The following is a 24002-nucleotide window of genomic DNA, read 5'->3' as shown; positions in this document are numbered from 1 at the left end:
CCAGCTCTTGACTGTTAGACCGAATCACAGTGACAAGAACTCGTTATTCGGAGTTTCCGATGAACTGAATGCGTGTTCCCAGTTTCGATGTATCTGTCACTGTAGCACCATGCTCCTGATGCTGTCACTTTCTCTCTCTCTCTCTCTCCTGCTATTTTTGCTATCTTCTCACTCTCTATACGTTTTCTTTTTTTCTCTATCTCTGCCCGGTTCTTTCTCTCTCTGTTTCTTTTTCTTTCCTTCTCCTTTTCTTTGTTTCTCTTTCGCTCTTGTAACACCGCATTTGGATAATGTGTTCAATTATGGAAACCTCATCTGAAAAAAGACATCGAGCTTCTTGAAAGGATCCAAAGATGGGCGACGCGTATGGTGAGGTCAGAAGAAGGACAACCATATGAGGAAAGACCAATTATGTGGATTACAAAGCTTGGCAACCAGGTACCTTAGAGGGGACCTAATTGAGGCGTATAAGGCTCTGAGAGAGAGGTTAGCAAAATGTCTGAAGGCAGAATTTTCACTGTTCTAAAGAATTCCAGCACTAGGGGCCATAAATTCGAATAAAAGGGGTTGAGGTTTAGATTAGATTGTAGGAACTTTTCAGCCAGCGAGTCGATGATTGCTGAAACAAGTTGCCCTCGCAGGTAGTTGAGGCTGGCAGTTTGAATAAATTCAAAGGTCAAATGGATTACCTGTGGGAGGAGGGAACCGTAGAATTTGTATTTTCTTATCTACGTGGCTTTTTTTTTTCTAGTGCAGCCAAAGCCTGTGGCTTCCTTGCACTATAAGTCGAATACTATTATTATTACTATTACTCTCTCTCTCTCACTAGAACTTTATTGGCTTCAGGTTTCTGCGTTGCGTTTTACTCCTATTTTATATTTCAATTTCAGCCTATTTTATTTTTAGCACATACTTTTTCTGTTTGTTTCTAAGCAAAGAGAGAGAGAGGAAAATCGAAGTTCAGGGAAAAAGAAAAGGGAGAGTGCGAAAGCAGAAGTTTCTCCACCGCCTTCGTGCATAATCTGAGCGAGCCCGTGGAGCAGCAAACTGTGCTTCGTCTTACCTGCTGCTGGAAATTCCTTGTTAAATCATCTGCAAAACTTGGCTTCCTCAATCAAGTGTACCAAAGCTTAAGGAAATGCAGCGCGCGTCACTCTTCGTCACGAAGAGGAAAACCGCTAACGTCCAAGTGTAAATCACGAGGAGGGGAAGCGGGAAGTATGCGCTGCTGATGACGGATGATTTCCGACGGAAGTGATTGTACTTTTAGCTCGGATGCTGTGCGTTTAGTTGGTTATTCCTCGGAGATTTTTCCCCGTTTAGCGAGAGGATTTTCCTCACCTCATTTGGCCGCAGTTTCCAAGAATTCGTTAGTAAGACTTCGTTCTGGCGGTCTCAGTTTTAATGCAAAGTAGAGGGATTGGCTTTCTTCACCTCGCCAAGTTTAGTTTGTAAAGGAGAAGAGGCTGAAAGTAAGCCATATGCCAAAGTTCCAATTGACCACAGTTCCCCTGGGAAATGTGGCAAACGTCAGGTGTCTATGCCTCGAGGGTCTACTGCGAGGACAATCCGTAGGTTCAATCCGTCTTCGAGCGTCTTCATCGATGGATTCACAGAGACTATCAGTTTGATGCGGGAGATATCATTTTCCAAGGTACATCTGCGCCTTTATTTCTCTTCATAAAACTGTGTGGTGGATTTAAATCTGACTTTGGAGCACATTCTACTGATCCTCTGCTACGGGTTGGAATCTATTGTCCGTGAATGTCTCCTATCTTAACTGCTTATCACATCTTGCAAGGTTCATTCTGGTTAGCTTCCAAGTCTGTAAATCTATTGTATTAATCTCTAATCATGGTAAAATAAGAATGGACAAAGATACCTGTGCCACACATACTTCATTAATCTCTGAGATCTTTGTTCTTGGTTTTGGATTAATCGGTGCACTCGCCATAGACCAGCATCTTAACCTTTGTTTTATAGTATTAGTAATTATATTGGTTGAATGATGGAAGGAAGCAGACTTATTGTGCATCTACCACAAAAAGGTGAAAAAAGAAGGAAAAAATTTCTATTCCTTGTTATCTTCCCCTCCTCCAAAAAAGTCTATTCAATTCCGCTTTGAACTTTACCAAGTTCTCCGCCTCGACCCTCGGTCCTCTCCTGATCCTTCTCCTCTAGTTCATTCTACTGAGTCCCTTCAAAAGTATAGTGTTCAAGCATTGCATTCTATGTAATGCTTGAACATCCATTTACAAATGAAGTTTAGTAGAATATTCCTATAAAGTTTGATTATCAAAAAAATGTTTTGGGATACAGCAGAGAAAGTTATAAGATCAGAATCCAAATGGATAAATAAAAATTTCAATCTAACTGCAATTCCAAAGTAATTATAAAGCTCATCAAAAAGTGGTAAACACATTTGCCTTTGATTTCTACTAAAATTAAAGGATAAGCTTTGATTTTATTTACAAGATTAATTTAAAAAATTAAAAAAATTTAATTTAAATTATTTAAAAAGTCAGCCAATCTTATTCATATTTATTAATGGATGGATGCGTTTTAATTTTCTTTTCATATTGGAGTATAGATTTCAAATAGCATTGCCTCTTACCATATTGTTATATAAAATGATGATTTTAAATGCGAACCCAGGAAAATGTGAATAACTTCGAGTAAAAAAGTACTAGAAACATGAAATTTACAAGTAACATTCTTTACTCCGGATATAGTGTCGCCATCTGTGGGAAACCTGTAAAACAGAAAACGCGTATACGTACTAAATGAACATAGCGTTCAATATAGTGGAAGTGGTGGAATATTAGTTCAAAGCAGTCATTTAAAATTATTAAACTTAATTTATGTACAAAATCTGTGAGAACACTGGGAATGTGGATTCAACATCATTTCCAACATCACTCCCAACACGCTGCAGGCAGTGTTTTCGACCATCTTCAACATTTTTTTGTGATGAATTAAGTAACGTCAGAGAATAAAGACTGTTACTTGTAAATTTCGTGTCTCTAGCACTCTTTTAATTGAAGTTATTAACATTTTATTCAGTATGTATACCAGTATGAATTGATAATAGAAGAATAAGTATGTAATATGTACTTTTTTTTCTAAATTTTTTTTTGCAGGATGACTAAATTTATTTTTTTCTTTTCCAGCTAATCAATGGGTTCCTGATTTCACGGACAAAAACGTCCTCATCATAGCGGCAGCCATTGGTGGAGTAGCCATCCTGTTCGTTCTCATCATAATTATCGTCATCATCATTATGAGGAGGCGACGTCTTCGTAGTAAGCAAACATCCCTTGAACCTTCTTGGGGGTGGGTTAGGAGATGGGAAGTGAAATGGACTTCTCCAGTTGACGAAAAGTTAATTCAGTTGACCACAGAATCCGTCAAAGTGATTAAGCACTACGCATTGCCAAATAAATCACTCCCTGACTAAATTAATGTGTACAACAGATGCGCGTGCCCTTAAGCAACCCGATAGAGATGTCAATGTCAAGTTCGTGCATGCAGTACTGACAGGTTGGCCATAGGTAATAAAACACCCCGAGCAACTCTAACAGCAGACTGCACTACCAACTACGCATTTCTACGGTCAGCACATTTACCGGTATTTAGAGGGGCGCATGGGGGGGGGAAAGATCTCGTCGAGCCTCCAGACTTGGAAATTTGAGAGGCCCAGAGGCAGGTGCTTCCAACTAGGATTAGATGAATTTGAGTAACTTCGTCATTTAGCCTTTTCACTCCTCCCTCTTCTCCAACCGATATGCTGCTTCTGGGATCTTACCTTTCTCCCTTCTTCATATATGTCATACACTTCACCGATTTCCTCACCAATGGGCCCCGGTTGGTAATGTATTTATAACACCAATCTGAAGAAGTTATCGGTTAATTACGGGAAGTGGAGTCGACCTGCGGAAACCTGCGTGACTTGAGTCAACTTGCGAATGCAGCGAGACGTGATCAGAATCAGGCAAATGTTTGGATTACAACAAATAACTGAGCTGCCTTCACTCTTCCGGTTTAAATGGAAGGAAAATACTCGCGCCTAACATATTAAAGTAGGATATCTGCGCAGTAAACAAGGTCAAATGCTCTTTGAAAAGGTCAGAGCCACCTTGTACATCCCTACAAAAAAAAAAAAAAAAAAAAAAAAGCACAGACATTAACCCAAGCTGGATTGCTACTAATTCAGCAGCAATTTAGACATTTATGCTTTCTTTATTAAACATTTCTTTTCTTAAATAAATAGTTAATTATTCTACATCGAAATTAAATTTTTTTATTGAATTGTGCAGGTCGCATTTGGTATTAGTATAAATTAGAACTTTCCTGCCCGCATACATCCTTACTTGAAAGAAGAAGAGAAAGGTAAATAAAATTAGAAACAACACTCGTCTATCCAATCTTTTTCTAATTGAATGAATCGAAAATATTAATTAGCGTGTCTGTATATCTTAGTAAAGACGTAAAAGTTTGAAAAATAACATATAGAATAGCAGTAAACAATATCTTTTTATAATTATTTATTGTTTGTTTTTATTAAATGCTATTAATATTAATATTAATACTATTTACTTTACGTTTTGGAAAGTTAAAAATTGCATTTTGTTATTGACTAACGAGTTCAGTTTTCACTGAGCGAAGTTATAAGGCATACACTGCCACCTGAAGTCAGATTATGGAACCACTATTATATTTTAAAAATTATAAAAATGTTAATTAAAAGAATATTTTATTATTAAATAATCCGATTTTGAATATTTAGTGGTTTTAAGACCAGAGGATGATTATGACTATCTTTATTTATAAACTTTATGTTAATTCTAATTAAGATATTTTCAAATAAATAAGATTTTAACGTCTCAACATTTTAGTTTGTTCTGTCTGGAAATCGAAAGTCCTAGACATAAAAATCAAACAGCTTTATTCTCCTCAGAAAAAGATTTTAATTAGAATTTTACGAAAACTATTAAATACAAAGCGTCTGTGCAATATCTCAGCGGTGTGCGAATTATCAAATAGCGATTGTAATATTAAAATTTTTATATAAAAATAACGTTTTATAAAATTTTGCCCATCACGTGGTGATTGTTGGATGAACTTCAAACTTCTTTAGCCTGTTTCAAAATTCTTGTGTATGTTGTTTGGTTGTGGTATAAAGACAATGTTTGCGCAATCCCTTTAAAGTTATACATGAGCTTAACGACTTTGTTAACCATGTTTAGCTTATAGCAGAGTCTACAAGGCAGGAGATATGAAAAGCCAATTAAATTATAATTTAATTTGTCTCTTACTTTTTTGAATTAGTAAATTATTCTTAAAGAGGAACTATCTAATAAAGACATAATACTCAATAATAAATTAATTGGGGTTACCTCAAATTAGCAAAATAAGCTTTTGCTCATTTTTAAAAAGATATTAAAAAGTAATTTATAAGAAGTTAAAAAAGAAATAACACCCGAACCGCAATAGGTCCCAGAAGTTGCCATTTCATCCCCTCGAAGAGAGATGACACGAAGATGAAATGAACCATCATTCCTCACTACCTCCGGTCATTCTTGGACACGTCGAGGTGATTGTTCCCATATTCTACAGTTTCGCTTGTTTTCAGCGTCATTCAGGTGAAAGTGCATATTCAGAGCACAGAAATGGGTTACTTCTTTGTAGGTATCCACCCTCCATCAAAATTTGGACTTCATATACCTGATTATAGGTAACGGTGCCATACATACGGGGTGTTACTTCCGATCACTATCTCTTATCATCGAATTTTTCCATTCCATCAAGAAGAGTAGCAAGCATGAAAACCAGAAAGAACCAACCACAAAACCGTTTTCTCCGCTAAGTTTATTCAGAAGGAAGTAATCCTTAGTAAGCTTGAATCAATAAACTGGAACTCCATCTGTAAACTGCAACCTCCTCAAGCAGTTGATTGCATCGTAGATCGCCTCAGGACCATCGCTTGAGCAGGAGTAGGAAGAAAGATGAAAATATGTTGATGGACCAGACCTTAGCTCTCCAGCCAAATGAAAACTTATTTCAATGACAAGCAAAAATCCTGTCGAAAATGGCAAACACAAATCCAAAATTCTATTCCTCATTCAAAAAGTAATGAGCTGTTTTCAACAGATTTAGAGGACAAGCATATCACAAGGTAATCTGTGAGAAACTTGCACGATCAAAGAGAATTTGTAACAACCCTGACTGTTCTAAAGCCATCTAGCATTTGCTCCCAATCTCGATAGGAAGATTATGACAAAAAGTCTCGAGCTTTCGTTGATAACTGGGGTGATAAGCATGTTATAGCTGCTACCATTCTTGTGAAACAGCTCGACAAGCAATGCACGAACCATAGTGGCTTCTGAACATCCAAACCTTTTACATTTTCTTTTATGCCATCTGTGCTAGACAATGTCATGTATGCTGTACATAGTTTTGCATTTCTCTCACAACCATTCCCTACTGGAAGTTTAGGCACGTACTTGTCTCGCCAATAATCTTCATTATCTGAGCAAAACGATTCCAAATCTCGCATTCTCCGATTATCTAATTCTTAGGTTGTCTGTTTCCTTTTCTCTTATTTATTAATTATTATTTTTATTTTTATTTTCTTCTTCTTATTATTATTTTATTTGTTTTTTTAATAAACACTATATTAAAAATATCATGGATCAACTAAAATGTCTTTCTCTCTTCTCTTCTTTCTTTTTTCTCTTCTTCCTTTTCTTTCTATCTCTCTCCTCTTTTCTCTCTCTCTCTCTCTCTCTCTGTCTCCATCCATTTATCTGAGTGTTCTTATCATCTCTCTTCATTTCTTTCTTCCTTTTATCCATGAATTTTTGGAGACTCAACCACTCTGGCCATGCTGCATCTCTATCCTCCTCGGTGCATCCCATTTCTTCGTATCTTCCCACCGTCCTGTCCCCCTCCCCCGTTTTCTATTCTCTTCTATCGGTCCATCCATGCCGGTGTCTAATAACGCGCTTTGAATAGCGATAATGTATTGCGGGGATCAAACTATTAGTTTGGTATTTGGCCATGTGTAGTGTTACCAGTGACATCTTCGTATTACTGGGCCACTTCTGCCAGATTACGAGTTAATAACAAATTACTGGATGCCACCAAATCACTGTCACGCCATATATCACTATTATAATTATTATAATACGGATCATACGTTTAACTGTGTACCTTAAGGGATTAATTAAATACCTGACAATATCTGCCCCTGTGTTTAATCTTCATCGGTCTTATTTCAAAGCAAGATTCTTATATGCGATATTCCAGAGGGCGCAATTAATCTCGTCCCGGTTGATTCTTAACGCAAGAGAAGCTGGATTCTGATAATGGCATAATCTATGTGTTTATCCAATTATTCACTGCGCGTCAACAACTCATGCAGAACCTAAGTTAATTTGAATTATGTGACCTCTATTAACTTCACTAACACACTTAAATTAGCAGAATGTTTCATCTTAAACAGTAAGTCAGTGTTCATTTAGAGGGTCGGCTCTTTTAAGCCTTGCTCTGCTTGGAAGTTAATGTAGGCGAAATTGAAGGTGTTTAAAATTATCCCCACACGATTGAACATCACAAGTGACTACTTTCTCTCTCTCTCCTACTCTGATGAATTGTTTCTTATGTTTTTTCATGGCTTTCAGTCTGGATTCTTTTCATAACTCTTTTACGAGTATTTTACCATTGTATTATACACTGGTGTGCAAAACTTAAGGACCAACACTATTTCTAAAGGTAACAACAAAATCTTTACTTAAGGTACTCTTTATTGATGAGAGTAGATTCAGTCTCAGCAGCGATTCTATACGTCAGCTAATCTGGTGAGAGGTTGGCACACGGTATCACCCCGCAAACATCACTGAAAGGGATCGATATGGCGGTCGAGGTGTTCTCGTCTGGGAAGGCGTTATCTTGGATGGATGTACACAACTCCAGATACTGGAAGGCGGTACTGTAACCGGTACACCCTACTGTACTGAGGTAATCCTTCCCCATGTGCGTCTGTTCCGAGGTGCCATTGGTCCCGAGTTCGTGTTTATGGATGATAACGCCACACCCCATCGCACTGCAGCTTTGATATGCTTTTGGAAAGTGAGAACATTGTTCGTATGGATTGGCCTGCCTGTTCCATCGATCTAAATCCCATCGAACACATATGAGACGCTCTGGAGAGACGCCTAGCGGCATGTCCACATCCACCAGAAAATGTTCACCAGCTGAAGATTGCGCTGACAGAAGAATGAACGATGTTACCGCAAGAACTTATCAACAACATTGTTCTAAGTATGGACAGACGGTGCAAAGCCTGCATCGACATTAGGGGTGGCCATATCTCCTACTGAGGACCACCTCTTCCTTTTGTTCCATCTTTGGAAGTGATGCATCTGTATTATGGCAGCCAGTGCTATGTTGCCATTTTTGAATAACGTCTCTCTGTACTGTTTTTTTTTTTCGTTATTGTGTCAGTGTTGTTTCCTTCATCATTTCTGTACTTCACGAGGTTCCTCTGGTATGCTTTTCCCATATCCAGGCCACTCCTATGAGAATCTACAAATGAAAACCTGACTGGTCCTTAAATTTTGCACGCTAGTGTAGTACGGTATTATGCCCACATGCTTTATTACTATTTAAATAAACATTTAATATATCTCTTATTTGTTGATAAGAGATGGTTCTTCAATTAAAATATATTTAGCGCTTTTAAAAATTATTTTTGAAAAATTAAAAATATCTGCTTTAGTATTTTAAGCATGAGTCCACTTCTTCACTTACATGCACCCAATGGCAAAAAAAAAAAAAAAAAAAAAAAAAATTAGAAACCCTTTGCAATTGGCATCAAGAGATAATTAAACGTATGGCATACAAATAAGTTGTCCTATAGTATCGTCACACGTTCCTTTTATCAGATAAGTACTGTACACTTTCCTGGAAAGGGTACAGTATTTATCTCCCTAGTGGATCTGGTCATGGAGAAAACAGATGATCTTGCCAATTTTTGAAAAGGTTTTATTGTCGGAGCACGTTTAGCGGCAGCGGCAGCCACAATTGAGCAAACACAGGAGGTCAATGTTGTGTCGAAAGCAACCATCTGAAAAGTATTCAATGATTGGAAGATCCATTGTATGGTTTTCCAATCATTGTATATTTATTGACAGTATTTTTGACCACGTCACGACTTGTACGGGCTTTTAATTCGGGCAAAAGGTAGATCTGCTAGTGGAAGCTTTTGAGAGAAGTTTGCAACTCTCGAAGGAAGAAGTGGGGCTGAAAGTTGGTATTCCAAGAACGAGAACGCAAGAATTTAAAGTGAATTGTGCGTCAGAATAGAAGATTCAAATGACTGAAAATTTAAATATTTGCAAAAGTTAAAGACCAATTTCCAACCGAACTATGCAATGGGAGTTGAAGTCTGGGATTTGGTGTCGTGTGCCTATCGAACACTATTTCTTTCTTAGATAGTATGAATCAGAGCTGTAATACTCAATACGTTCTACGTTGATAATAATGTTTGTAAAATAATAAGAGGAGTTTACCTCAATATAGTACGCAGAACACTTCCGTATGATACCCTCCAAAAATTAAAAATTCCGTATGATACCCTCCATTAATTTTTGGAGGGTATCATACGGAAGTGCTCTACGTACTATATTGAGGTAAAGTCCTCTTATTATTTTACAACTATTTCTTTCTGTAAAAAAATGAAAATATTCAACTGCAGTGGCCACCAACGCCAATACCGGACTGTGGAACAGTTGAAAAGATCATGCGGTCTCATAAGTTTCGACTTACAGTTTTTAGCACCAATGGTAGAGTGAAGCTCATGAAGACATGAATCCAGACTGTTTCCTGTGCACCACTCGAGCAGCTGGAAGAGGTATCATGATATGGGGGTATGTTCTGTTGGTACGGAATGGGTCCACTCATACCATTGAAACGTTGAGTTACCTCCAATGAATATTATTATACCATTGCACCACTTTTATCCCGCAACCCTTCATTTTTACACGGATTATGCTGGATCCTTTCAAGACTACAATGCATCTATCCACCGCAAAAATTCTATCCGAATGGTTCGAGGAACATTCATTCAGCCCCTCCTCTGGCCGCCTAATAATCCAGTTCTGAATCCAATTGTTAATGTCTGAGATAAGATGGGAAGAGCAGATCGGCTTTTCTCTATCCTCTAGAATACAGCATCTGACAAAATATCGTTATGGAAGGATTGTCAAATCTGGAACTAGACTGCAGCTTTGACAATTTTTTCGACAGGATATATAAAAAATAGCCTTGCTAGTGAATAAAGGTTTCTAATTTTTTGACAAGCGAGTGTGTATATTCCTGATTTAAAAATTCTTTTCGGTTGTTGTTGATTGTTCTAACTTTAATGAAACGACACCCTTTTGTAATAATATAACCTTTTGTAATAGTACCTTCTGTAATAGCATTAATATTATGCTGCTCTGATGAAGGGATTTTGTAATGCATTTCGCAACGTTAATTTCTTTGAATGTTCAAACATATTCTGCTGAGCTTCTGCAGTCATGGACGAGAATCAGAAGGAAATGACCAAATCCACAGTTCGATTTATAGTCAGAGATGTGGCCTGTTATGTTCGTTCACGAATTCCGGCCACACACACACAGCTGAGTCCGTGTGGGGTCACCAAAACAGAAACCAGCTTACTATTTGAATTCTGTCAGTACGTTACCTGTCTCCCTTGTTAAAACTGCCCGTTTCCGCTCGACCGATGCTTGCTTCGCTGTGCGCGCGCGCGCACGCTTAGGGTCCTGGATGTCGTTTTGCTTCTTTTGCAGTAGACAAAGGAAGGTAGCCGAAGTTGCGGTCGGCATGAAACCCAACGGAACGATGCAGTGGGCCGTACATTAGCAAGGCAACTGTTTCCGGTCAAGTGGACTCTCTCTCCGTGTCTGTCTGTTAAGACCTCCGACTGAAGCAGGTCACGCTCGTCCTCCCCCTACCTATACATACTTCGAATTTGCCCGTGAGCGTTGATTCTGGCCATAAAGACAGGAAACTTCACATCTCTACTGTCACATAAAGACGTTGCCGGGAGCGAATATATGGCAGAGGAACTTACGAATTTTTGAAGCCTCTTTACGAAAAATTCTATTCCCCAAACCAGCTGGGGTGTATAGCTCACGGATGAGGTAACTTTTGTTCTGTTCCACTACATGACTCTTATGCTGCCATTACCTTCCGGTAAGTTGGTCTTCAGGCGACAACAGGAGGAAGTCGTTAGGCCCGAAGGAAATTGAAGTGCATCTGTTCTCGCTGTTAGAGAACTCCGTGGAGCATTTTTAGAAACCTTTGATTAAGTGTTTTTGATGTCTTAACAAAAAAATAAGTCCGAACTTCTCACTAAATCAAATACCAAACCTCTTTACCATCCCTTTTGTTGTAAACAGAAGTCCGTTTTTTTAAGTTCACTTTTGTTCCACTCATTAAACTTCAAAAGATAATCTCTTCGCTATCACTTCTTCGTTGCTAAATTATTTCGACACCTATTTTCAATGATTCAAAGAATAATTAATTTATTTGTCTTTTCTTGAATGCATTAAGAAATGCCTTGTTTGAAGCTGTTACTGCTGTCTTCATTTTTAAGATTTTCCTTTTTCTCTATAAAGAAATAGTGAGCAATAGAAGATTAGTATTACAGAGGGGGACAGCTGGCTCTCTCTTCCCTAAGGAGTCGTGTTTTTTAAATACTGTACTTTATACTCCTTGGATCTGTGTTTACTAGTCAGGACTCTAATGAACAAGTTGTGATCTGTATGAGATGGCTAATAAGTCCTGATTGTGAGTGCGCCCAGATAATTTGGCCCTTTGTATTAAACAGTGAACATAGTACGTTGATTATCACCAGCTGAGCTAGAATATTTTCACAATGATCGCCATCTTGCGAATGATAAACACAAAATACAGTGTCAGAAAATAAGCTGGTTTTTTGGGTACTCGATTTACATGGTCAGATAGGTTGTGCTCCCGAATATTTGATTCTTTTTTCCTTTTTATTTCAAAATATATTCGTTTGCTACTTAGCTGTTTAACCACCAATATGTAGTAGTAGTGCTTAAATTAGATATCATTATCGTAATTACAAAACATTATCAGTCATGCGAATTCATACGCTAAGAATAATTTAAGTTTGGTTTCTGTCTTTTTAAGATTCGTTCATCTTCTTTTAACTGACACTTTATATCCCTGTGTGTGTGTGTGTGTGTGTGTGTGTGTGTGTGTGCGCGCGCGCGCGCGCGCGCTAAACGCTAAGAAAACTAAGCTATGAGTTATCAGTACATTGCTGGACAAAAGGCGAGTTTGGGACATGAAAAATCCACGCATCCCTCTCCTGAGACCGACTAACTCAGCCACATTGTGAAAAAAGTCCATAAAAATTCCCGATCATGGAAGGATTCGACCCATGACATTTTTCATCCAGTGTGAGGAGGACAATGATTACATCACCTGGAGGATTCCAGGCGAAGCAAGTGGAGAAATCAATTTTTAATATTGTACTCTTTTATATGATCGTTATATCGCTGTCATAAAATTTAAGGACATTTTTAAGCACTTGTAATCGTTTAAAATTCTGCATCTCACATTACACTTTAAAGTAAATTTGAAAAATCTAATATATACTAATAAGAACTGTGTTAGAGAACAATACATCTACTTAAAATAATTACTTATACAGCATGTATTCTACTTCGATTATGTTATATCAGTTTTATCATATAATTAAAAGTCTTTACAGTTAGTACAGTCGATGCTCCTGCTGCTATTTATCTGTGACTTTTCTTTAGTTTCAGGAGAATATTACCTCCTTCGAGAGTTCTGCAAACCTTTTGAGTAACGCGGCACATTCTAGCGGTAAGACACGTCCGATCTTACCTATAATCCTATAATACCTAGATGGGATAATGTTATATTAGAGATTTCTTGTGTTACATTTACTCCATGGACGAAAATGTAAAGTAACTTGCACAATGTGTATGTATAAGGATTAAGTTGCTTTAATTATCTTCAAGGAAACGGTAATAGTAGATTGTGCCATCCTTACCATTGAAATTACCTGGTTTGAATATTTTGTCTCAAGATTTACTTCCTGCTCCTTCGAGTTTTGTTTTCCAATTAACCTTATATATATAGGTATTATCGGTTCTACTTAATTTGAAACTATTTAATTGGATAGAATTATGCCCTTTTCTATTTTTGCTTTTAATTATTTCGCCAACTCTATTAATTCTTTAATATTTTGGTAAGTATAACCTGATTATTTTCCCCCAATCCACAGCCTCAACCAAGCCGAATAGAGAAGTTGGACACAAGTAAGTTTATTTTTTTGTTTTCGAATTCTTATTCGGATACAATAAAATTTCTGGTTTCTGGAAATACAGTACCAATATATTTTTCTGATTCTAAAATTATAATTGTTTTTTTTCGAAATATATAAACAAAATTTTAGATGCACAAAAATGTTTTAAGATAAATCTAACTACTACAGAGTTTTGAAAGAAAAATGCGTTACAAAAATAAAAAATGCTGACTGTATGAAGATTCTTGAAAATGTATTGTATCCAATTTTGTTTATACACTTTTCCATTACGCATGTCTGTCTTGCATCTGCTTCTAAATGCAAATTACTTCTATGCACGTATTTGTGTAATTTTGTTATCATTATTCACTTTGTAAACCACAACTTTTGTTTTATGTCATATATTTTACTGTATAGTCAGAATTTAGAATGCTATGCATTTCATTTTTTCTTTTTTATATATTTTTACATTTTACAATGATTTGACGCACGCTTGTTAATTATACTGATAATAAAAAGGTGTATCAATATCGTTTTGATTTTAAATGCATAATAGCAATTAAAATCAAGTAATTTATTTACTAATTGATTAATTTATTATTTTTAAAGGCTGCTTTATATATTTATTCATTTGCAATGCATTTTAAGTAATTAACAAGCATGATACGAATGCTAATGACCTGAAGTACATCACGATTTATGGCCCGAAGAGCATCACATTTTATGGCCTGAAGCCATAAATTTACACTTGAAGTAGTAATTTTGTTTGTAGATGTTATTTTAAATTCAAAACGGTTAATTAAAATATTCATACTATAGAATGTTATTCGCATAATGTGTTACGATAATTTTAAACGTAACTCTATATTTATTTATTTTAATTTAAAAAAAGAGACATAAAAATGAAATATTCGAAAATAAGTGAATTTATACAACGGAATATTGTTTTCTATTTTACAATAACAGTAATTTAAATACAAAAAAATATAAAAAGCTTAAATTATTCATAACATTTTTAATCTATGGATAAATAAAAAAGTGTAGTTTGAATCGAAAATTAAGTCAAATAATGTATGAGCAGAGACTTGAATATTCTAGCTGAGAACTTTTACATCACCATCTGTAAAGGCAGAGAAGCCATTTTTTTTTAATCTCTCAACTTTGGCTTGATTGTTCTGTGTCGCGCTCTGGTGATTCGCGATTATCATAATAATGTGATTATTAATACGCGACAGGTTCATCAATCAATATGTGCTTTAATCATAAATTAACTAGGAGGAAACACTTGCAACCTCTCTTTGCTTTGGTGTTTGGTGTTCAGGCATGATATGATAAGGAAGATATTAACAAATCTAATTAGAAAAGCAAAACGAGTTTAGAAAACATCGCGAGCGATATTAAATTACAGTCGGCCCCTCCCTCAGAAACAGTAAATGTCCATTAATATTGAATGAATCGACTCGATATGTTTTTATCGATAACGCAAACGCACACCCATATATGAGATTGAGATAACTGCATTTCAATAGATGAACGGGGGAGGGGGATGAGAAAGAGAGAGAGAGAAGGGTGTAGGATGGGGGGTTGCTTGCTTCCTTGAGATATGGGTCAGGCAAATGTCATCAATCTTTGTGATGTTCCCTCGTGTCTAGTATGTACCCTTAAAAAGGTATATGGTAATTTAATATATATATACGCGGTAGTAGCTTGATGGAAACTGTAACATTTTTACACTGTCATCTAGTGACATACAGCTTTGCTTTTACGATGTCCCTAAGATGGGGGATTAATTTCTGAAGCTTTTAGAATAGAAGGCATCGATTCTCAATTTGAAATCCACCATGTAATCTTCTTGCAAGTAGATTGACTGCATTGATCAATATTAAGATAGTGATTCGTGTGCTGCGCACTGGAAGGCATAGGGGTGGAACATAAAAATCGACTTACGCAGGAATGTTAACGCTAGGGTTGGTCTTTCGCTTTGGAGACAAACGAGAATTATGACACTTTGGGATGGAAGAGACGGCAGTGGGCTGTTTTTATCTCGTATTCTTTCAATATCACTTTTTCATTTTGGGAGAACATGAATTTGTAAACGGACAGCAAAGAAATAAATAAATCGAATAGATTGAAAGTGTGTTGCCGATTTAGATGTTGTGGTTATGTATGGTGGAGATCTACTTAGCATAGTTTTATAAAATAATTTAGAAGAGACCAGAAACTGCACATAACGTTGTTGAAATATTGAAATTTACTTATTAAAATTCTAATCTAGAGTGTGTATTGGAAAATATGCTAAGGAAGTGTCTGACAAATGGTCTACTGGAGTTTGGTTACTGCATCATAACCACTTATGTCATTTCGGATATATGACAATTTTTTGGACCAAGAGTAACACACGCCTGTGGCACCTCATCCTCAGTATTCTTCAGGAGATCCGAATAATTCGGCAATGACAGCATGGAATATCCAGTAAATGAATCTAAACTGCTAACAGTATAGTGTTTAGGGACGGGCGCCACCGATGGTTTCCCACAACAGCCCCATTTGTACTAATGCGAAGCAAACAGAATTACCACAAGTGTGTGTTGGTGTTGTTTTGGGTTAAAGTAGTGTTATGTTCTGTTGTTCTTCTGGCTTTTGGCCGTAGGGCCCCCTAATGGGACTCTACATTGCCGCCACCACCACCACTAAGGCTGCTTAGATTGTTCTAAGCAGCCTTGAAATTTTTGAAAAAAAAAATGATGAAATACAAAAATCACATAGAAATGGGAATTTTCATATACAAAATCATATAGAAAATATGCTCGCATTACAGAATAAATGGAAATTTATTAAATATTATTACAGCATCGATTAAATGTGTTTTGAATTGCGTTTAACCATCCACAGAACTGAGTCTGTTCATTCGCAACCAATCATATTTTCTCCACTCTTTCAGTTTATTTGTAAGATTAAAATATTTTCTATAAATGATCGTTATTGAGCTTTAAAACACTGTCTAGTTCTTTGCAAGATCTCCATGCCAGTAAGGCGCATGATTTAATCTAATTGACTTTAAAATATATCAGCATTACACACCATGTTCGGATATTAATCAACTCTTCCTCCCGCTTCATATTTTCCTTCTGCCATCTGGCTTCTCTTTGCTGCCTGATAGGGGTGGGTTGAAGGGGAATGTTGGCACACCATTACACACAGCCTTCACAAGTCCCCGGAGGGCATTTTCGTGCGCTAGGAGTCGCATTTCAAAGATATCCGTTACAAGAGCAATGAAGCCCAGCATGCAGTGCTGCAAATCTGAGTGCGATTACGCAAGTCAGAAGCAGTGCACCGTTGATAAATACGACTAATGTTATTTAGTCTTTGGGATGAGCTCCTTACATTACGAAACTGGGTTTAATATTGCTAAATGAAAGAGATGCTTGGCGTGTTTCAAGTGTTTAAGTCACTAAATTAGAAAATCAAGCTCTGACAATCCAAATATCTTCTGCTATCAGACCACAAGCATTTCTAATGATTAGTGAGGTATTTTCTATGATGATTCCGGCAATTTTCTTTTTATTTTTTTTCTTCTTTTAATGTTTCTTTTAGGCACTGCTTTGCTAAGGTTTGGGAATTAAATAGAACGCGAAAATATCTCCGAAATTAACGGAGAAAATGAGCTGAAGGTGAGAACAGGATAATTGAGTCAATTATAAGATGCGCACAAGTAATTGGTAATCTTTGTTTGTCTCAAATTAATAAAGAGGTTTGTGAAAGTATTTCCTATCGCAACCTTTAGTTAGAATATTTTCCGGTAACCACAACTCATAATTAGAGTCAGTAATCATCTTATTAATTTTATATCACCAAATATAAGTCAAAGAGCGTTTTAATTATTTAAAAAAAATATGTGCTTCATTTCCTGTTACTGGTATGAATATAAACTAGCCTAATTGAAAATTTGAGATAAAAACAAGCAATAACCCGGATATAAATATTATACATTCACTGACTAAAATATTAGAAACATTTTGAAATTGATTTCAACAGATAATTAAACGTAAGGTATGCAAATAGAAGTTGTGGCATGGTGTATTTTGGAAGGTGCCACCGGTGGTTTCCCACATCTGCGCCTTAGTACTTTGTGAAGAAGTACAGAATCTCTGTAAAAGCCAGAAAAAGTGTAATGTCTGTTGTTGTGTCTCTGGGTTCTTAGCCACAGGGCCACTAGTGGAACCCTGCGTTGCCCGCCACACCACTGGGAGGTGAGCCAGGTTGCCCATAATACTCTGGCTGGCCTCCGCCTGGGTCGTCTGAGCCTCCTGACAGAGATCAAGTTAAAAAAGAAGAAAGAAAGCGAGGAGGATAGCTAAAGAGAGGAAGTTAAAGTGGAAAAGAAGAAAAAAAAAAAAAGGAATCGTCCAGATGCGACAAGTTCCCTGGTATCAGCAAGGTGTTATTATTGGAGCACGTTTACTAGGAGCCACAACTGAGAAACCAACGAAAACCGCTGGCGTGTCGAAAGCAACCATCTTAAATGTATTCATCTTCCAATGAGTGGAAGATGAAAGGCAAATGCAGCTCTAAAACAAAGAAAGATAGCAGGAAGTGAGATTCGGTACTCCAAGAACGAGACCACAGGAATTTGAAGCGAATTGTGCATCAGAATAGAAGTGTGCAGAAAGTGACTGAAAATTTCAATTTAGACAAAGATATATCCATTTCCAATCGAACTATGCAGCGAGAGTTGAAGGATCTGCGATTTTGTAGTGCCCATATGAAAACCACTTCTTTCTGAAAAATACCTAAAGATTCTACTGGAGTGGTGCCATTCCAATTTTGCTAACAGGGAAAAGGAGGTGATTGTCCCTCTGTATAAGGCAATGGTTGTCAGTGTGTGTATATCTAAAGAATCGAACGTTCCCATATGGTAGCAACTCTTTCTGAATATATATATATAATAGGTAGCCGTTAAATAATGTACGGAAATGAATTTACCATATACAACATTTTTTCTCGTAATGTGGACAAAAAAATTGTAAATCAAGAGCGCCTTCAGAGCTAGATGGACGATACACATATTAACCAGGACGCATGATGGAAGATAAATGGAATGGGACTACTTGACGTACTACGCTCGGTGTCTCTCGTATTTCAGCCATTTGAAGAGGAGTCGTGAACGGCGACAGTGGTCACTAGAGAAGTAGGAATGCGTAATTTAATAATGGTGACTCTTAATGCAGACAATGTCCCTTAAATTAGAATTTAAATAATAGCTAGTTTTTCAGTAAATTAATGTTAAATAATAAATGACTTCCCCAATGAGTCCTATGCAAACACCATTCGGTTTTTGCATAGGACTCATTGGGGAAGTCATTTATTTTGTAATTGATATACAATATTTATGTGGATGAAAAAAAAAACTTTGTACATATGTTATCAAATACATCTTATTCAAAAGTTAGTTTTGATAAAAAAAAAAAGTTCTCAGCTGGATTGTTTAAAAATATTTCTACGTTACTTCTGTTTTTCCTCGCAAAAGCTATTGCATTTGAATTTCATTTATCAATATGCAGTTCTAAACTGGAAATGGAAATAGAAAAGATATCACTTCGTTTATCTCGAGCGCGTTTGATAAAAAGCGGGGCCTTCTAGTTGCATTTTTTTTTCTTCTTTTGTATTGTTGAAATACACAAAAAGTAATTGTTGAAGGGAAGGATTGTATTTTGTGTGGAAGGCAAAGTAATTGTTGAAGCAGCAGGCATTCTACACACCAACTAAAAATGATATCCCGATAAAATGCGACCTGGGATTGTTTAATCTTCTCCGTTTTTCTAAATTCTAAGCAATTTCTAAGTGTCTTAAAAATGATTGAAAGAACAAATAACTAAAGGTGTTGGAATTTTTTTATTTTTTATTTTATTTGAGGCTAAACGTGATGTGCTTCAGTAATGTCAAACATCGCTTAGCATGAAAATGAAAATGGAAAATGTTTGTCTTGTCTGTCATAGCTTGGAAGTTCCGGTTAATCAACCCTCTGTGAATAAACCCACATATAATGCCCCTCCTCAAGCGAATGGAAGTCCCACTTTAAAAGGATGTACAGGTTAGTGGGATTAATTTATTTTATCATTAGCGATCGCCATTATTAAAATATTTTTAATTCCTAAGTGCTATCGGAATTTTTTTCATAATGGATGGTGCTGCCCTCTTACAGCAAAAATTAAAATTTCATATCAAAATGCTTTTTTAATTTATTTATTCTATATTCAGTAATATAACTTTTTTTGAAGTTTAATGTATTATATTATTTCTTTCGCTTTTTTTGTGTTTTGAAATATTAATAAGAAAAAATGATGTATTGCTGTAAACTTTAAGAAAGACTGCATGGTATATATTTATCCATTCACCGTTGTGCGTGCAATTTTTTATTTCTTTCGCTTTCGGTGCCATTGTAATTTTCCGGTTTCTGTTTGCAGAATCTGATGCGAATATTTTTCTTGTCTTTCTTCTAAGATTAGACCAAAGGAATATCAGTAAATCTTGTCGATCAGAAAACCGGCATCTTTTAATTTATAATCCTGCAGAGCTGGAAACGAACACTGAGTAGAAAACTTGCACATGTTTCCTTTACGTATCTAGGACAAACAAATTAATCGTTCCTTTGCATTTTTTTTCATCTTCTCAGGCGCACATCCTTTTACATTTCCTTGTTTATTTTTCGTGCCGGATACCAGTAATGACATCTAGTGAGAAGAGCAGGAAACAGTTCGCAATTTCTAAAATAAAGTTTTTGTATCCGATATCTTGTTAAATAGTCTTACCACTCTTTTTTTTTTTTTTTTTACCCCTCCCTTTATTTCATTCTTACTCTATTTTTTCTAGGGGACAAAAAAAACTTTGTTTCTTTTCTCGACGTAATCAGATAGCTCAGCCACAGTGCGAATGGTGTGGTTCGATCTTTGTAACTCGTAAATCTCTTCCGTTTTCTCTTTAATGGTTTGGTCCAAGATTTAGGTTTGTATAGACTTTACTGAGAGTCAAATAGAAATTCGAGAAAAACTATTGAAAAAGAAAACTGAAATCGAATTCGTTATTTCTTTAGAGATAAAAGACTGAGAAACAATTGAAAGCTAAATGTGTTTTTGCTATTCTGAGCAAGAGTCTTTAACGGACTACAGCAGTGCCACCTACTTTCTTAGAAAAGAACCACTATAGGACCTAGTCTTTGAGATTTAAATGGCAGGATTTCTCTTTTATATATATACATATATATAAACAATTTCTGTTTAGCTGTTATAAGTCTTCGTTTGCACTTTTGGGCAATTAAAAATGTATCCCTTGCTGTTGCCCTCATGTGGAAGTCTCCACGATTAATACAATTAAAAATAATAATAAAAGGAACAATTTAGTTGCTATACAGCCTCTAAATTTCCACTATTGAGTATTAATGTTGTCTAATTTTCTCATATAGAGTTTCCTTTCCTTCTTTAATGGGGAAAAATTAAAGCGAAGTCGAAGACTTCTCATTTCTTAGATTAGATTTCTCATTCTTTACACTAATCTTAAAGATTCGTTTTTTGATGTTCGATTACAGTTGACGAGTTACTCTTTTAACCGCCATGAAAAGTGCGTCGTTTTAAATAGGATTTGTGTAATATCCTTAGAAAAAGAAACAGAAAATTGCATGCAGTTAAGCTGGAAAGAGTACACCGTGCAGAAAAATTCGCTGCATGAATGAATTGTTAAAAAATCTACTAATCTGGAATTGTTTTGTAATACTAAGTTTCTCTAAGCTTACTGTTGTAATGCAAAGTTCTTTGTTTCTTCTTATTTTTGATTTTGCATATGAACAAAGTTACTGATACCTTTTTAAACTAACGCCTTATTTATCTATTATCGCTGTCTGGCTTTATCTGTTTACTTCTCTTTCTCTCTGATTATCTGTTATACATCTATCTACATTAGGAATAGAAAGACAGCGAGAGAGAGAGAGAGACGTACTAAACGAAAGCGTAAACACATTGTATGCTGTATACAACCTACGTTTCCAAAGGTCTAGGATTTACATGAAAGTACTGACGTTTGTTTCCTTCAAATAAGTCTCCATTGATACTCTACTGCTAACATTTCTGAAGTTCATTAGAGCAGTTCTAGACACATTCTAAACGATAAGTCCTTCGGTGCTGTTTGAACAGTGATAACAAACAAACCAGATCGCTAGACAGATCTGCTGAATATATACATCGCTGTGTGCGGCGGTTCATTAGGAGGAACCACTTTTCTGATGCTCTTAACTTAGGACCCCAACTGTAAACAACCTATACTGTGTTCTTTTCATCACGAAAATGAATATAGAATGTAAATATGCGAGTAGATAATAAAGTTACTCGATCCTAAGTTGGAATCAACAGGTTATCATTTTCAATTGCCTTTTCACACAGTTTGAAGCAAAATTTAATTAATCCGTTGTTTGTCCATTGGCCCACGTGCCAAGCGATTGTGACTGAGCGATCAGTGCTTTCATTGCAATCTCCTACAAGCGAATTATAATTAGTTTACGTCCATGTCGTTAAGAAATCTGTTTATTTAATAACAGCCCTTGTTACAAAAGTACTTGTACAGAGCAAGAAAGGAAAGCCACCTATAACCTTTCGCTTGGTCACACCAGGCACTGCTCCAGCCTCATTGTGACGGGGCCGGAAACCTTGGCAGTAAAGTTAAGCTGAAAGGGGAAAATATGGACTATACCAATACTGGCTCTCGGGGGATCAATGTCCCATTGCATTCTAGGGAGCAGAAGATCACAATCCTTCCTGTGCTAAAAGACAAAAGAAGGATACCCTTCTAGAATATCTGGCCACACAATACATTCCTTGACTGACCACCCAGTCAATAGGCTCACTCCTTTTCTGATCCAGAAATGTTTATAAAATGCTGCTGGCTCATCGAAAATGATTCACCGACTAAAATCAGTTGATCTGCTTGTTGAAACAAAACAAACAACACAAGCACTCTGATCAATTGTTTAAACGGAAAACACTTGGAGGAACTCCCATAGAAGTGTCCCTTTAAACTACTCAAAAGGAGTTTAAAGAGAATGGGACCTTCTACATGGATCTGACGAAGAAATTAAACTGGAACTCTCAGATCAAAACGTTTATTAGGTCAAGAGAATCCTAATTAAAAGGGATGGCTCATGACTTCCAACCAGAAACATCATAATAACGTTCAACTTGCCAAATCCACCTACTTCTGTAAGGGCCGGATGTCTGAACTATCATGTCCTACCATGTATACCGAACCCTATCAGATGCTTCAAATGTCAGAAAGTTGGGAATTCACAGGCAGCATGTCGAGGGACTGTAGTATGTGCTTTGCGTGGGTCTAATGATCATATCCATACTGAATGCTCTGCATAGTCTTTCAGTGCTCAAACTATAGAGGCAATCATTGCCTATTCCAAAGACTGTAAACATGGAAAAGAGAAAAAAAAAATGATTCAGAAGTACAAAACTGAGCATAAAGCTACCTATCTCGAAGCAAAGAAATAAATATCACCAATTGCATTAACATGCAGATATGCAGTAACTGTCCAACAGTACAAACAAATAACTGCTATTACCACCACTACCACTTCATTCATTTATTCATTTATTAATTACACACAATATAGTCTCAACATTATGTACATAAAAGTATATACATGATTTATATACAAGATATATTTACATATAATTATATGCTCTGACAAACATTAAACTCTCGTGTGTGTGTGCAAGTGTGTTCTTATTCAGGGTAGCTCCCAGGCATAAGCCCAAATCTACCTTGAGAACTTGGGAATATGTAGTCTTTACAAAGCAGTCCTGAAAAAGTATGTTAAATTACCTGAGTCTGATTGTACTGTAGTGCAATTCGCACTTGAAATCCCGCACCCACTGGAGGTAGTGCAATACCAGTGAGTGCCAGCAATCCCGCGCCCCGGGTTGCCCATACCAGGAAGCCAGCAGGGAAAAAAAAAAAAAACATATAATAAAACAACAATAATATTCAATAGTCTGGATGGCACAACTATAAACTTCAAAAATCACAGTTCAACTGAATATTTCCTCAGTTGCTGTTTCACATGCACTGGAACCTCCAAAACCAATAACGGTACTATCCAGCAAATCTCCAACTTTACGCCATGGATAATAGAACCTTTAGACCACCAGACCCGACGCAATGAACCACTGCGACTCAAACTGTTACAGTTCCTCCTAGCATCTATATAGCTGGAGATCGTTATCTGTGCTCCATCACTAAAGTCATTCTCAACGCCAACTTCCTATCAAGCCATCAACACACTATTTACAATTCCGCCAGACACGTATTCCACTTCGCAGCCAACGACAAATAAAGAAGATGAACCCGTTATCCATGATCATATGGATACATATGAAAAAGGAGTCTTAGAGGAACTGATCTTAGAAAAAAATATGCTGAGGAAGAGATGGATGTTCGTCCATTTTTCCCAAAAAAAAAAATAAATAAATAAAAAAAGCCTAAACGATACAAGCAGACCATCATTCGCAAAAAAAGATAGATACAAATACGATACCAATATAATGAGTACACCAATACAGTGGAATTGTCGAGGTTTCCG

General features: G+C 36.5%; 1 protein-coding gene across 4 annotated transcripts in view; it reads left to right on the top strand.

Annotated features, from left to right (window-relative positions):
* Positions 1-24002, top strand: part of LOC150077959 (hemicentin-1-like) — a 424550-nt gene that overhangs the window by 368565 nt on the left and 31983 nt on the right. For 3 of the 4 annotated variants that reach the window (XM_090385460.1, XM_090385457.1, XM_090385458.1), the window contains exons 11-13: positions 3171-3302; positions 13352-13385; positions 19369-19463. In XM_090385460.1, the coding sequence (XP_090241586.1) occupies positions 3171-3302; positions 13352-13385; positions 19369-19463 (261 nt within the window). The remainder of the gene's footprint in view (positions 1-3170; positions 3303-13351; positions 13386-19368; positions 19464-24002) is intronic. The other variant, XM_090385459.1, reaches the window with a different exon arrangement.

The sequence above is a fragment of the Mastigoproctus giganteus genome, chromosome 11 (assembly GCF_048544385.1).
Source record: "Mastigoproctus giganteus isolate SK-2022 chromosome 11, ASM4854438v1, whole genome shotgun sequence".
In the NCBI taxonomy this organism is placed as follows: domain Eukaryota; kingdom Metazoa; phylum Arthropoda; class Arachnida; order Uropygi; family Thelyphonidae; genus Mastigoproctus; species Mastigoproctus giganteus.
This window is presented reverse-complemented; position numbering and strand designations above follow the sequence as displayed.